Raw genomic sequence first — 15,160 nt, forward strand, 5'->3', positions numbered from 1 at the left:
CCCAGGGATATTTAGGGTTGGGAGGGAACAGCTAAGGAGACTATCATATCTTCAGGTGGAAGAAAGGGACAGGATCAGGATAGAAGTTGCAACAAATTTTACTTTCCTGTGGAAGACCTTGAGAAGAACTTTGCAGAATATGCTACCTGTGCATCCTGAAAGCTTTCTGTTGCTGGGCACATTCTAGTACAGTTGAAATGACCAGATGGAGATGCTGTGGTAAAAGTTCCTTTGTGAACGAAAGCTTCTGGCTGACACATACTTGAGCTGCCATAAAAGAGAAGCCAAGGTACAATGCATGCCTGTAATCTCAGTACTTGGGAGACTGAAACAGGAGGATCACAGATTCAATACCAGCCTCAGCAACTTAGGGAAGCCCTCTGCAACTTAGTAAGATCCTGTTACAAAATAAGAAATAGGGCTAGGAGTATAGTCAGAGGTAGAATGTCCCTGGGTTCAATTCCCAGTACACACACACACACACACACACACACACACACACACACACAGAACATGAATAATGCTGCTATTTTTCTTTGTTCCAAACACCAAATGCAGTCCCATTGTAGATTCATTACTCCTGACAACCCATTAGCTTCCTTTTACAAATGAGACAACTAAGACATAGAGATAAGTCACTTGTCCCCAAGGTCAAGGACTAGCAAGTGGCAGCTGAACCTGAGTTCCTCAGCTCACTCCAGCAGGTTCTTAGGGTGACCTGGGTGTGCCCGGCACTGGGGAAGGAGCAAAGCTGGAGCAAGCAGTGCCTCACATTTATTTTTTCCTAATTTCTTCGCTTTCCCTCCTTGTCTGACTCCTGTGTACCAAAAGGCTGGAGAGCTTCTATTCGTCATTGTCCCCTGGTTGTCAGAGGAGCACTCCTTTGTCAGGCTGTTTCATACAAGCAGCAGAGGGAGTGTGTGGTCAGTGTCCATGCTGTGGAGGCACCAGAGGAAGAAGTTAGCTCTCAGTCAGAGGAGGAAGAGGGTTGGTGCCCAGCAGTTGCATGGTGTTTGGGTCAGATCTGGGTGGAGGCGTTTGGGTGTAGGAGAGAAGTGCAGGGATTTAACAGTGGTGGGAACATTTCAGGGAAGTATTGGGCAGCAAGCAGGCTGCTGTGAAGTGGAGTGAATGCAGAGTATTGTTTAGATCCAGCTGCCTTATGCCATGCTGCTTGGATTGGGAAGTTTTAGAGCAGTTGGCAGGCCTGTCGGTTGGTCCTTGTAAGACCCCTTCTTCCTCTAGCTTACAGACCATCATTACTTTTCTCCTCCCTCTTCCTTCTCTGTACATTCTTAATGGTGGTTTCCCGCCACCATCTCTGCCATTATTCTCTACAAATGCCGATGTTGTTTTCTGAAAGAGTCAGGCCATAAGTGTATCCCTGAAGGTTTCATTTCAAAAGTGCCCCCTCCTTGTAGCCTTATTACCACTTTTACTGGGTGGCCCCCACCCAAAAACCCTTTTTCATATTCATTGTTTCCCTCTGATCTTTGATAAGAGCTTCTCTAGATGCTGCAACATTTGTTCCTGCTATGCTTGACAGCACATTGCAGAGACAAGTCGCCCCCCTTTCCACCCAGTTTACTCTAAAATAAACTGGGCTCAGCCCAGTTGGGCTTGGCCACAGAGATGGCTTGACTACTGCTCATATTATCACTTTGTAACACCTCTTGCTATGTCCTGACTTTGGGAATCACATATATAATTATTTATAACAAATGAAGCCACTTCTTTATGATGATGTGAGCTTAGTATCCAGTGTTGTGAAATAATGCACTGGAGACCTGCAGCCTAGGGAAGCCCAGTGAGTGCTGCTTGTGTGTGTGTGTGGGGGGGGGGGGGAACACTTCAGGAATGAACTTCTCTGTGTCTTCAAAATGTCTTAGCCAGGCCTGGTAGTACTTGCCCATGGTCCCAGCATTTGAGAGGTTCAGATGAGTCTAGGAATTTAGAACCAGCTGGGACAACATAGAGAGACCCCATCTCAAAAATAAGTAGATAAAATGACGACTTTGTAGAGAAGTCCATGCTGTACTTAAACAATGGGAGCTCACTTGGTGTGTGGCCTGTCACGTGACACCGCTCCTCCATTTGCTCATCTGTGCGGTGCAGGGGAGGAGCATGGAATGGACGTTTGTAAAATGCCTGCTCCGTATTTGGTGCTTGACTCAGTTACTCACATGTTTTTCACAGTCACTCAGGTACACATGATTCCATTTTATAGTAGATACTGCTTTGACCTGACCACCTACTCTGCTTCTAAACACTTGAGCACTTACATTTTTACCTTACCAAAGAATCTGTAGATCATTTGCTGTCACTATTGCCAAGAAAGGAATATGTCATGCCCCCCCCCCACCCACCCTACAGGCAGCTATGGGGATTCACTCTTGTTTTCTGCTTGGGCAGGGAGGACAGCCTACTGTTTCCCTTAATGGCCCCTCCATCTCTGTGCATATATATAGTAGTCCCCAAACACTTATAAATTTACTATATTATTCCTATTTATTCACTATAATCAGTTTATTAACTGACTTTTGCACAAGACTCTGTTGTAGGTTCTGTAGGAATATGGAGAAGAAAAGACCCAGAGCCTGCCTTCAAGGGGCTCGTGCTCAAACGGGAGAAAGACAGGCACATAGCTTTAACCTGAAGTGCTGTGTAATGAGTGCACCAAGAGGTCTAGTAAAGAGCAGGGATTGTGTAACCTTTGTAAGTCAAGGAAAATAAGATGTGATCATAATCAGTGTCCACTGCTTCTGTTTCCTTTGTGGCTCTCTGCCACCAGCCAGTAGAAGGCCAGGCTGCCAGAGCACCGGCCAGGCAGCATGCCAAAGGTTCCTTTGGCATGTGTAGACGTTTCAGAGCTATTTCTGCCCTCTGCTGCCTATAATCTCCCTGTCTGCTACTCTAGAAGTAAAAATAAGGCTTGCCCTCTTTCTGTGGCATTAGACTTGATTTTTTAACACTTTGCAAATAAGTAAAACAGCACAACCAGCTTACATAGCGAGATTTCCAACTTGAACTTGCAAAGAAAACCACATTCTCTCCCCTGAGCTTAATCATCTTCAGCATCATTACTTCTGGCCTCATCAAGAGGTAAAGTGCTGACACCTACGAGTGTCATCCCTTAGAGCCTTTAAGAGGAATACCCAACTATCACTTCTCTTATTTTCTCTTAAAATCCAGTAAATGAGTAAGGATGAGTCAACATTGACAGACTCAATAGAAGGTTGTGCAAACTGCCCCAGAGTGCCCCCGGGTAGGTGGGTGGTTTGCATTGTGTCCCTTTGTGTGATCAGATTATCATCCTACCCTCTGTACTCTCTCAGCTTTACTTTGGTAAACATTCACACATGGAGCTCTTGGAAGTCATCTTCCCCCATTATTTAAATATCCTTTAATGAGCCCAAGAGTTCCTCTAGTTGCTGAATAGGCATTAAGGATGCCAAAGATTTGAGCCTAAGTCTTGTGTTCCTTGGTCAGTGGGTTAATCTAGTTATACCCCACAACTGGTCGGTAGGTCTTATCTACAGAGTGTCACAACAAAGCATTTCTAGACAAGTGTGCTTACTAAAAATAACAGTTAACTTGTAGAGTCCTTTATAATGTGTCAAAGGCCCTTTCATGACACCGGGCACAGTGATACAAGCCTGTAATCCCATTGCTTAGGAGGCTGGGACAGGAAAAGTCAAAGGTTCGAGACCAGCCTTAGAAACTTAATAGGATTCCCAGCGACCTAGTTAGACCTTATTTAAAAACAAAAGATAAAAAGGGCTGAGGGTGTAGCTCAGAGGTAGAATGCCCCTTGGTTCAATCCCTAGTAGCATTAAAAAAAACTTAATTTTTATTTTTTATAGATAATTTGATAAACTTGATGATAAGGACAGGTTAAATGATCCTCCCAGTATCTGCTCTGTTGGCAGTGAAGCTCTATCTTAACTTGAAGTTTCCTGGACTTTTTACCACATTTGTCTCTCCCAAATTGGGATTCTTTTCTGGAACTTAAAGTGTCAGTAATTCATTTGTTCACATACACATGGGAAAATTGTCCCCCAAATTTTGCAAGTAGTGTTCTCTGATAAAAATCAGGTTTTTTTTATTTTTGTCACCTTAGTCAGTATACCATTAGTCACTCAGAAATAATATCTCCAAAATGTATATGAATAATACTGGTCTTTATTAAGCTTTTACTGTGTGCTAGGCTCTACTTTACACACTGGATTAGGTGCTAATTTACAAATGAAGAAGTTGAGACCCAGGGAATTTGGTAACTTGCCCAAGTCCCCCTCCTCAGGAAGTAGTGAAGCCAGGACTCAAGCCCAAGTCTTCCTGATTCCAGACTTACGCTCATGACTTGTGTGTCAACTTGAGCTTGGCTGAGCAGTGTTTGTCTTTGCTGGGAGTAAAGAGGTGAAACTAACAGGATTCGCTTCCAACTCTATAACCAGGCTTAAAGGAAGAAAGAAACCCCCTCCTTCCCTCCTCATGCCCCCGAGGAATTGAATAGATGTTATTAGTGCTCAGGAAAGAGACTGTAGGCATTAGAAAATACTTTGAAAAACTAAGAAGTAGCTCCTAGTGCTGCTTAAGTGAACAGGATCAACAGCTCCTTGCTCCCCGGAGCCAGTGTTGCCTCTGGGTCTTGATTGGCCTTGGGGCCCCATGAGAGCAGTGCCCACCAAGAGGACCTGGCTAAGTGGGCAGGATGGGTGAGCTGATCCCACAGAACGAGTAGATTTTCTTGTATAGGCTTACTTTTATCTTCCTCTCTGCTGGCCAAAAGTGCTACCAGAAAGATCCTGTCAGCTTAGGTGTGGCCCTGATACTCTTCCTGATCAGCCTTAATAAAGAAGAAGTACATCTGACCAGGTGTAGTGGTGCATGTCTGTACGCTCAGTACTTGGAGGATTGCAGGTTCAAGACAACTTACTTAGCGAGGCCAACTTAACAGCTCAGCCAGGCCCTTAGCAACATAGTGAAACCCTATTTCAAAATGAGAAAGTAAAATAGGCCTGGGAGTGCAGCTTAGTGGTAGAATGCCCCTAGGTTCAATCTCCAGTAACAACACACACACACACACACACACACACACACACACACACACACACACAGTAGTAATGCTTAGTGCTCATTTCTCTCCAAATTCCAGGCCATTGCATTGCTTAACTCTTCACAGAATACCAACCATATTAAGAGGGCATTTATTAACATCAGTTAAAGTGATCATCATTAAGTATTTGATGGGATTAGGACAGTGTTCCAGAGACTGAAGTCTCATAGATGTGCTTAAAATAGCAGTTCTTGCCCTGAAGGAATTTTCCATCTAATATGAATAAGACAAGTACATAGACAGGTGCAGTAATAAACATTTGTAATCCAAGTTTTTGAAAAGCGCCAATAGGAGTATCACAGGTTATAGGCTAGCCTTAGCAATTTAGTGAGACCCTGTTTCAGAATAAAAAATTAAAAGGGCTAGCTGTATAGCTTGAAGGTAGAATCCTCAGTATCACCTGCACACAGACAAGTACATAATTGAATATGGTGCCAGGAGTGATATTAGAATGTTAGAGCAATCAGAGATTAATACAGTCTTTCTGAAGTTTAAAGAAAAACTGATCTATTTCTTTTTTTGTTGTTTTGTTTTGTTACTGGGGAATGAACCTAGAGGCATTTTTACCTTTGAGCTACAGCCCCAACTCAATTTTATTTGGAAACAGGGCCTCACAAAGTTGATGAGAGTCTCACTACTTTCTGAGGCTATCCTCAAACCTGTGATCCTCCTGTCTCAGCCTCTCAAGTACTGTGATTACAGGTGTGCACCACTAAGCCTGGCTGATCTATTTCTATTTGAAAGGAAAAGTTTCATAAAATTAACATTTCAGATGGACCTGATTTGGATTGGCAGGAAGGGAAATAGAAGAATTAGACATTTCTAGGTAGCAAATGCAGAGGGCTGTGATAAGTAGGGAAGAGTTAAGTGGTCATTTGAGCAGAGCTTAGAATGTGTAGGGGAGGGTAGTATGGGAGGCTTGCTGGAAGATAGGTTGAGGCTGTTGTGAAAAGGAAGTGTATGGCCTGCTCTATGGAAAGAGTAATCTTTGTAGAGTTGCGATAGGGGGATAGTTAGGAGACTGTTGTATAATCCAAGCAAGAGGGCTTCAGTGAGATTGGAAAGTTGGTGATGTGTCCACAATACACAGGTAGATTCTTTAGACATCCAGCTGTTATCAGACCAGGAATCAGTAGTGACCCCAAGAGCTTATGAATGGAAGACTAGGAAAATGGGGTACCAAAACAAGGTGTCTAAAGGAGTAACAGGTCATAGGAAAAGCTGATGGGTTTGGAATTGAACATGGGAAGTGTTACATGCTCAAGGAAAGATGTCTACTAAACAGTTGGATATATAGCTCTGGAGCTTAAAAGAGAATTTCAGTAATTCTTTATATAAATCAGTATAGTTGAAGCCATGTAAATAGATAATATTGCCAAAGTTACTATAGGAAGAGAGAAGGCCAGGGACAGAAATGAGAAGAGTGATTGTGTATAAAGGATAGAGGAACCACAGGATTTAGATGAAATAGTTATAGAAATAGGAGGAGGAGAGGACTGGGTGGTACTGAGGTGAAAGCCGAGAATGGAGAGAAGGCATCCAGAGAATGGAGGCCATCTTCCTAGGCTAGGGGGGGTCCCAAAAACTCCTAAGAGTCATCCTGTGCCTCTCTGCTTAGGAACCTAGCATGGTTAGGGTAGCAGAGAAGTGAAGAAAGAAGAAAAGGTTCGTTGTGATCCAGCCATTACCCACTATGTGGGATTTTTCTCCAAGAGTACAGTCCTTCAAATGGAAACTTAAAGCTGCAGTAAAACTTGAAGTTGTCGGGCTGGTCCCAGCTCCTCTTAGCACCATTACCTGCTGGTTGAGGATTAGTGCAGATGTGGTTCTCACTTAGCTTACCGTCTTTTGAAAAGGTTTTCATTTCCTTCTTGGGACTGGCAATGCTGGGACATGCCCTAGGCCTACTAACTCTGTTTTGCTCTGTCTCCTCAGAGTCTGTCACAGGGAACTGCATGGATAGAAGTTCTCCAGGACAAGCGATGGAACTGCCAGACCACAGTGGACTTGGGTATCCAGCACGGCCTTCAGCCAATGAGCACCACAGGCCCCGGGCCCTCCAGAGACACCACACAATTCAGAACAGCGATGATGCTTATGTATGTTGCTCCCTCCTGCTTCTTGGAAGTGGGGTCCTATCAGTCCCAACTTGCAAACAGAGCACAGTAGTGTGAGGTAGTATCCACACCTCTGCTCCTCTCACTTAGGGCCCAGCACCTCCAGGAGCTCTGGGAGCATTTCTTTGACTCACCCTGACAGACCAGCCCTTAAGTCCAGTAGAATCTAAACTCTAAATTTTAGTTTGAGTAATCAAAAATAGTTGCCATCTGGAGGCTTAGTTAGCCTCTCTCCAGTTAAAACTAGACCCCAAAAAATGAACCCTTAGGCTTTTGGGTGGCTTTTTAGCAGCTACATTGAGTTTACTTTGACACGGGGAGGTAATTTGGCTCAACAAAGCTTTGTTTTCTAGGGCAAAGACCTAGGATGGCAGTAGCATGGTAGCAATTAGGTACATAAGGCTCTTTGAATTTTTGTGTGTTTGTGGTACTGGGGTTCCTGGAAGCCCTTTTACCTCCGGGCTACACTCTCAGTCACCTATTTTTATATTTTTATTTGGAAACAGGGTCTCTTAAGCCAGTGAGGCTGGCTTCGAACCTGTGTGATCCTCCTGTCTCCGCCTCCCAAGCACGGGGATTACAAGCGTGCGCCACCACGCCCGGCTGAAAATTTTTTTAATTAAATAAAATTTAAAAGTTAGGTCCACAGTCATGCCAGTCACATTCTGTGCTCTGTAGCCCTCGTGGTGAATGGCAGAGAGAAACTGAACAGTGATATCTGAAGAAAGACTCCTAGGAGGATAAGTCAGAAACCTGAATTTAGAAGGACATGTAGGTGTCAAGAGGATCTACCCAGCAGCTGAGATTCACCACACTCACTCCCCACCTGCTGCGTGGAGGAAGCTGAGGCAGCTTCTTACACTGTCATTGTTGCAGCCTTCCCCTAGGATGGTGCTGCAGAGGAAGGGAGTCTATGAATGGGGCCCCAGGCCTGGGCTGTCTCCTCTAAAGGTCACCCAAGAGTGGAACATTCTCTGATATCCTTATTTCCTTTCCTTTTTTCTGCAGGTACAGCTGGATAACTTGCCAGGAATGAGTCTGGTGGCTGGGAAAGCACTTAGTTCTGCCCGGATGGCAGACGCAGTTCTCAGTCAGTCTTCACTCATGGGAAGCCAGCAGTTTGAGGATGGGGAAAATGAGGGTAAGGGTCTTATGCTTAGGACACTCCAGAGAAGTTGCAGAAAGACCCTCCATCCACCCTTGCCAGTAACTGCTGTCATCTTCTTTGGGAAGAGTTCATGTTCAGGGCCACAGGGTCCCCATGGGGTTCTAGAATCATCTTTACTCGTCTCCTCTGAATGTGAGTGTATAAAGAGGCATAATTGAGCAAAGGGTTATCACATTCCCATTTCTAATACTGTGGGAAATATACCTTTAATAGCTGCTTTCCTGGTTCTTATCAGGGGGCCTTAGATCCTCAGAATGAGTTAAGGAAGGGTGTCATGGCCAATACAGAGCATAGGTCTGAGGATGGACAGGTCCACCAGTTACACATTCTGTGGACGAGGCTCTTAACCTTTCTGCATCCCCAGGTCCTCATCTATAAAATGGCAGAAAGAGTAGAGCTTGTATCCTAGCTCCTGCTGTGAGGGACACTGAGGTATTAAGGAGAGAATGCAGAGCAGAGAGTGCCCACGAATGGGTACCTGGGAGCATGATTGTTGATCTGTCATCCTCCAAAAAGCAAGGCTTTCTGAAGGAGCAGTCCGTGTCTTCTCCCACATACAGTAGTTACTGGTACTTGAGGGTGGAAAGGGTAAAGGACAAAGGAAAATGGAACACCTGGGATGGGGGATCAGAGAAAATCCTGTTTCCAGCCCAGAAACACATAGCCAGAGGCCTGCTTATGAGCTGGAGTTCAGGCAGGGCTGGGAGTCAAGATGAGCTCCCTCCACCTCCTCCTCTATCCCCCCTGGTCACCTACCCCACTGGCTCCCTACCTATCTCACATGTTCTTTTTGGTCTTACAGAATGTGGGGTGAATTTGGGAGGTCACGAGCACCCCAACCTGAACGATGGCAGCCAGCATTTAAACTCCTCTTGCTATCCATCTACGTGTATTACAGACATTCTGCTTAGCTACAAGCATCCCGAGGTCTCCTTCAGCATGGAGCAGGCGGGTGTGTAACAAGAAACAGAGTAAGTGTCACCCTGGCCAGGGCCAAACCAGCCCTGCGGCCCTATGCCAGCTCCCCATCCCTCCCGAATGGCCATTGAGGCTAACAGCGACGTTCATCACCTGTGACCATCATCTCCCTGCCCTCATCAAGCACTGTGCTAGTTTTGGAGTATGGATGGGAGCACAAGTAAGAAATGCAAGACACAGTCCTTTGGTTTAATAATTATGGAGATCAGATACACAGACTCTCTGTGAGGGTTGTAGCATCCCTGTGGATGCTCCAAGGGACAGAAGTGACCTCTGGCCAGGTACTGAGGAAAAGAGGTAGTCTTTAAACTCAGTCCTAAAGGATGAAACCAACAAGAAAATATGTCTGGCCATATTTTTTAAGGAATAAGTAGCAAGATATTTTAGAGATGAGAAATATGCACAAAGGCCAGTAGTAGAAATTGACCGGTTTGGCTGGACTAATGCTAAGGCTATACAGAAAGGTGCTGTTTATTCTGTCTCTGGAAAGACAGAAAAGACTTGAGATAAATAAAGCCATTGGGCAAATCCATAGCAGAGCCTCAGTATGGCAAGCCTCTAAAACACCCTGAGGAAAAAACTTAAATGGGGTATTTGTCTTGCTCTTTCCAAACTAATTCTCATCTGTGTCTGCTTTGTTGCAGGTTTGTGTACAGCTTGGGAATGAGAAGGATGACTTTTAAACCAACAGTATCTAGAAGCGTTGCGCCAAATTGCCATTGTGTTTCTCTCCTCCCAGAATATCGTGGCTCCTTTCCTCGCATTTGGGTCATCAGTGTGATGTTCTTTTGGGTTCTGAGGGGGGTTTGCCATGTTTGCTTATATGACCAAGTCACCAAGGAAATAAACAGGAAATCCATGTTCTCCATCTTTTGTGAAAGTGTATTTGAGTTGGTGGGGTGTTTTAGTTTTGTTTTGTTTAGGGGGTTTGTGCTTTGTTGGTTTTGTATTCAAAGGTGATTTTTTTTTTCTGCCTTTCTTGATCTATCTTCTGTGTTTTGTGTTTTTTCGTTTGTTTTTGTCTTTTTCTTTCTTTCCGTTTTTGAGATAGGAGAGCCAGCAATTAAGAGTTCAGAGGCCAGGGTCCTCCGGCCACCCCCTCCACAAGCTTCATCATCAGAGCTCCTTCTGCCTCGGCATTGCTCTTCACAGAAGCTAAGACAAGTGGAAAACATCTCTGGAATCTCAGTGGCAAGAAAGGGAGAGGGGGAGGAGTGATGGCCTCTGACCCTTGGAGAACAATAAAGAGAAAAGGAGAGGGAGAGGCCTGGCACCTGGAGAGGTCTCACTGCTGGGATCCACTGGATGCACATCTGGCCCAGCACAGAGACTGGGTGTACCCGCACTGACGGTTGCCAGCTACAAGGTCTCAGTGTGAGCCTCTGTAGGTGTATATAGTTTGATCCCCTCCGTTCACCTGCAGAGTTGGTTGCCTTTACCATCCTGCAGGTTTTGCCCATGGATTGAACACCTAACAGTGGTGTGCTATGCTTTTTGTGTCACCTTCCATTCTCCTTTTATATTGCTATGAAAAGGATCATTTTTCTGTGTGTGTGTGTGTGTGTGTGTGTGTGTGTGTGTGTGTGTGTGTACGCCTTTCCCTTTCAGCCTCTTTGTCACAGGCAAGAATAGGAGGCTGTCTGGAATCCCACCTCACACTCAATCTCCTCCTCCCTGGGCACCTCAGCCCCTATATTTTAATTCTTGATCATGTAGGAATTGTTTTTGGTAAATGTTGATATTATTGTTATTGTTATTAATAAATAAAGACAAAAGGAATTTTTGTTTAAAAGAGAAATGTTTAACCAGATTCTGTTCTATTTGAATTGTGATTTGCACCTTTTGTTCAAAGCATTTTCTTTAGACATTGTAGTTGTGAACATCTTTTTCTTGTGCCAGTGACAGATGCAGTGGTATCCTTTCCCCAGTGGAAACAGCGCATATGCAATAGCTATTGTTTATGTCATTACCTTGATTTCTCTTCACTGTTAGAAACCAAAGTCTTCTCTGCTGGCTGGGAGCTAAGAGAGGATCTGGGTTATCTCCTTCTCATCTTTAAAACCTGAGAGAGACATAGGATATTCTGACTCGAAAGCCTTTTTCCTGAGAAAGGAGAATAAAAGGTCCCTGTCCCCCTCCTGGCCTCTCACCCTGAATTTGCACAGAAGAAAATGGATGCCCAGTGTGGCCATCCTGATGTTCCCGGCAGGGTCCTCATGCAGCTGGTCCTTCTCCACTGAGAGTGGCAGCTTGGCTCCTGCGCCCACCATCCCTCAAGTGGATTTCTGCAGTGCAAGAGCCTTTCTGGGGATTTGGCCCCCAGTCGTCCCCCCTCTGCTTGGTGGAGGTTACCAGCTACTCACCAGGAGACTTACCTACCAAAAATGCCCTAAAAGCAATTGTTGACTTCTCTGGGCTTGTTCCAACTCTGAAGTCCCTAACTCACCCTACTGCTACCACATGCTCAGCCCGATCTGTTTACATGGTACTGGATTTATGGAAGAGCAGATTGCCACCCTCCAGCAACCACCCAGATGAAAGCCAGTGAGCCTATTAACCGTGCCATCTTGCAAACTACACTTTTAAAGACATCATTGCTTTGTATTGTAGTAATCAATATGCGCAGTATATGTTGAATGTATATGAATACTTTTCTGTTTTTGTTCTTTGAAAATGTCAGAAGTATTTTTTGTTTCTCATTTCTGTTGAACTAAAAACAGATTTAAAAAAAAAATCTCCACACTCAAGTTGCTAAGACCTTTTGTCCTTATTTGTGTGGGGCATTTACAGCTCAGTAACTTGGTTGGACAGTAGGAGGTTGTGATAATAAAAATCAGATTATGTTCTAATGTTGATATGTTATTTGCCTTGTGGTTCAGAGTCGAGTTGGGAAAAGCATCCAGGTGGGTGGACTCTGCAAGCTGGAGAAGTCTAGCGAGCTTAGGGTGGGGCTTCCAGAAGTTGTCTATGTACCTTGCCTTATGAACCTAACATTCTCCAGAAACCTAACTCAGCTTTATACAGTGTCCCCAGGCACCCAGCCTGGACTCCACCCCCTCAGAAGAGAGCATTTGCCAGTGCTGAGCTGGATGGAAAACAGATTCCTTGAAAAGGGTTCTTGTGAAAGACAGAGGATAATCTCAAAGACTTGGCACCAGCTAGAACCTTTATAGGGTAACCCCAGTCAGCCTGGTGACGTGTTAGCCAAAGTGGCAGGACAACAAAGGGACTTTTCCTGTACTTTTCTCATTTTTCACACCAGGATCCAAAGGGTGGGGTAGAATTTCCAGCAAGGTCCAGGCATGGTTAGGAATGGGTTGTAGGTCTTCTATGAAGCAAGCTTACCCAATCCACAGAGAGACAGGAGAATGAAAGGAGGTAACTTACGGAAACCGTGTAAGTCTGTGAAGGAACAGGAAGTTGCTGTGGGACTATTGAGAACAAAAGGGGCCTCTTCAGAAAGGATCTACATACTCCTGTGCAGAGCAAGGCAAGTCTCTGGAGCCAAACAGTGATAGTCCTGGATGCCACCCAACAACTAAAACCATTGGCCACAGGTGCCATCCTCCCCACACGCCTGAAGTCAGCCTCTAGGCTGTGAGTAAGTGGGCTTCCTGACAAAACAGGGCACTGTCCTGGATCTACACCTGGAGACCTCTGCTCTAGAAAATGGCAGATCCTTACATGATCCTCCTGCTGACTCTGTGCCAGGCCCCATTCCACTATACCTGCAAAGATAGGTCAAAGATGAGCTCTATCTCAGCTTGTCTCCTGAGCAGTGTTGAAGGAGGATTACACAGAGTCCATTATAGTGCCCCGCCCTAGAGTCCAATGTGGGGGTTTTGTCACAAGAACTGCAACAAAATATTCAAGTAGGAAATGCTGGGGGTAGTTCCTCTACCCTACTCAGTCAGAACCTCCCAACTCCAGCTCCCTCTTCCTGGCCCCCAAAATTGTTCTCAAGTGAACATTCAAAGAAGGGTCTGGTACAGGCTGGATGTTCAAGTGTCTTGAGTTTCCTCCCAAAGCCTGCTCCTTCCTATGACCCTTTGCCAGTCTGGTGAACTTTCTTTTAGTGTGCCAGTGCGATTTATTGAGCAAATATTTGGCGACTATCCGTTATGTGCCAGGCCTACCAAGGGACAGACTGATCAGTATGTGAGAACATAAATTGTGAAATGGGTTGCCAGTCATTCTGAGTGAAATCCATTCCAGCACCTGCCAACCCTCCCACACATGGTAGGCAGGGATCCAGGGCCAGACCTTGGAGACCTAATTCAGGGATGGTGGCTCTAGAGACTGCCAGGAGCAGGGGAGAGGGTGGTGGGAATAAAGGCCTACAGTGATGGGCCCTGCAACCACAAAACAGTCCAATCCCTGGGATTCTACCTCTCTTAACAGTGACTGGACCCTAGGTCTGAATCTGTGATGAGCCTAGTTTGTTGTTAGTTTTTCCATAGGCCTCTGTCCAGAAAGACCGTCTTTTCAAAAATAGTAAAGAGGTATATGGACTGGTCTAATCTAATGTCTTGTAATGAAATGGAGTAGACACTAGAGAGAGAATAAATATATTTTTATTTATTTTTGCAGTATAGGGGATGGAACACAGGGAGGGGCATTCTACCTCCAAGTTACACCCCCTGCCCTATTTTTTATTCTTTATTTTGAAACTGGGTCTCGTTGAGTTGCAAAGGGCCTCACTAAGTAGCTGAGGCTGTCCATGAACCGCAATCCTCGGGTCTCAGCCTCCAACTACTGGGATTACAAGTGTGCACCACCACGCCCGGTTAAGAATAAATACATACTGAAAAGGAAATTTAGTGCTTGATGATGTCATCCGGCTTCTCTCACCCAGTGCCTTGGAATCTCCCAGCCAAGAATATCCCAGAAGAGAAAAGAGAATGGCAGGGCTCCAGATGGCATCAAAGAATGGCCTCCTCATGCCCAGCCCTGCCAGCTCTCAGTCCCAACAGCTAAAGAACAGAGGGCAACTCTACGCTCTGAGCTGTGATTTTCTGACAGTCGAAATCACCAGAGGAACATCTTGCCTTTGGGGACATAAATTACCTGAAAGTTCTTTGGCCACTGAAGAACTGGGCAATTATTCGATATTAGGTTTAACTACCACAGTCATTTCCGTAATAAGTCAAAGAGAAGGGTAAAATACTGGCAAAAAGCTTGGAGTACAACTGGTAATCTCAGATCCCCATGTGCTGGCTGAAGAGGAACCACCCCCCAAATGAAAGGAACTGGACTGAGAGCCAATAATCTTCCACAGGGGGTCATCCTCCCTCCCTCTTCAGACCAGTCAGCTGGGATGGTCAATGGCATGCCACCTACATCTGTGTCTGGTTCTGTCCTAGATAAGCTAGACATGTCCAACATCTCACACCTGCAAACAAAACCAGAGAGAGAAGTATGGGATTTCTTCCTTTTCCCCAGAAGCTGAGTCTTGGGCTATGTATGGTGTGGCAACAAAAGTGTGTTTGTAATAAGAGGTTTGAATCCAGGAAATATGATTCTGGGACACAGAATAGTAACTGTTTATTAAATGCTAGTTATCTTTCTAGTTTTGCACGTTTTCAAATCTCATGCTTAAAACAACATAAAATGTCAGGCGTGGTGGTGCACGCTTGTAATCCCAGCATTTGGGAGGCTGAGACAGGAGGACTGCAGTTTGTGGACAGCCTCAGCTACTACTTAGGCCCTTTGCAACTCAGTGAGAGACCTGTTTCAAAATAAAGAAGAAGAAGAAAAAAAAAAAAGCTGGGGGGTATAGCT

The 15,160-nt window shown here is 45.0% G+C and overlaps 1 protein-coding gene across 4 annotated transcripts in view; it reads left to right on the forward strand.

Annotated features, from left to right (window-relative positions):
- SIK3 (SIK family kinase 3) overlaps positions 1 to 9,361 on the forward strand; it is a gene marked incomplete at both ends in the record, with an annotated part of 236,833 nt that extends 227,472 nt beyond the window's left edge. For all 4 annotated transcript variants that reach the window (XM_080719989.1, XM_080719990.1, XM_080719991.1 and 1 more), the window contains 3 exons: positions 7,052 to 7,215; positions 8,242 to 8,374; positions 9,204 to 9,361. In XM_080719989.1, the coding sequence (XP_080576115.1) occupies positions 7,052 to 7,215; positions 8,242 to 8,374; positions 9,204 to 9,361 (455 nt within the window). The remainder of the gene's footprint in view (positions 1 to 7,051; positions 7,216 to 8,241; positions 8,375 to 9,203) is intronic.
- Between the last annotated feature and the right edge of the window lie 5,799 nt (positions 9,362 to 15,160).

The sequence above is a fragment of the Muscardinus avellanarius genome (assembly GCF_963383645.1).
Source record: "Muscardinus avellanarius genome assembly, chromosome: 1".
NCBI classification, from domain to species: Eukaryota; Metazoa; Chordata; class Mammalia; order Rodentia; family Gliridae; genus Muscardinus; species Muscardinus avellanarius.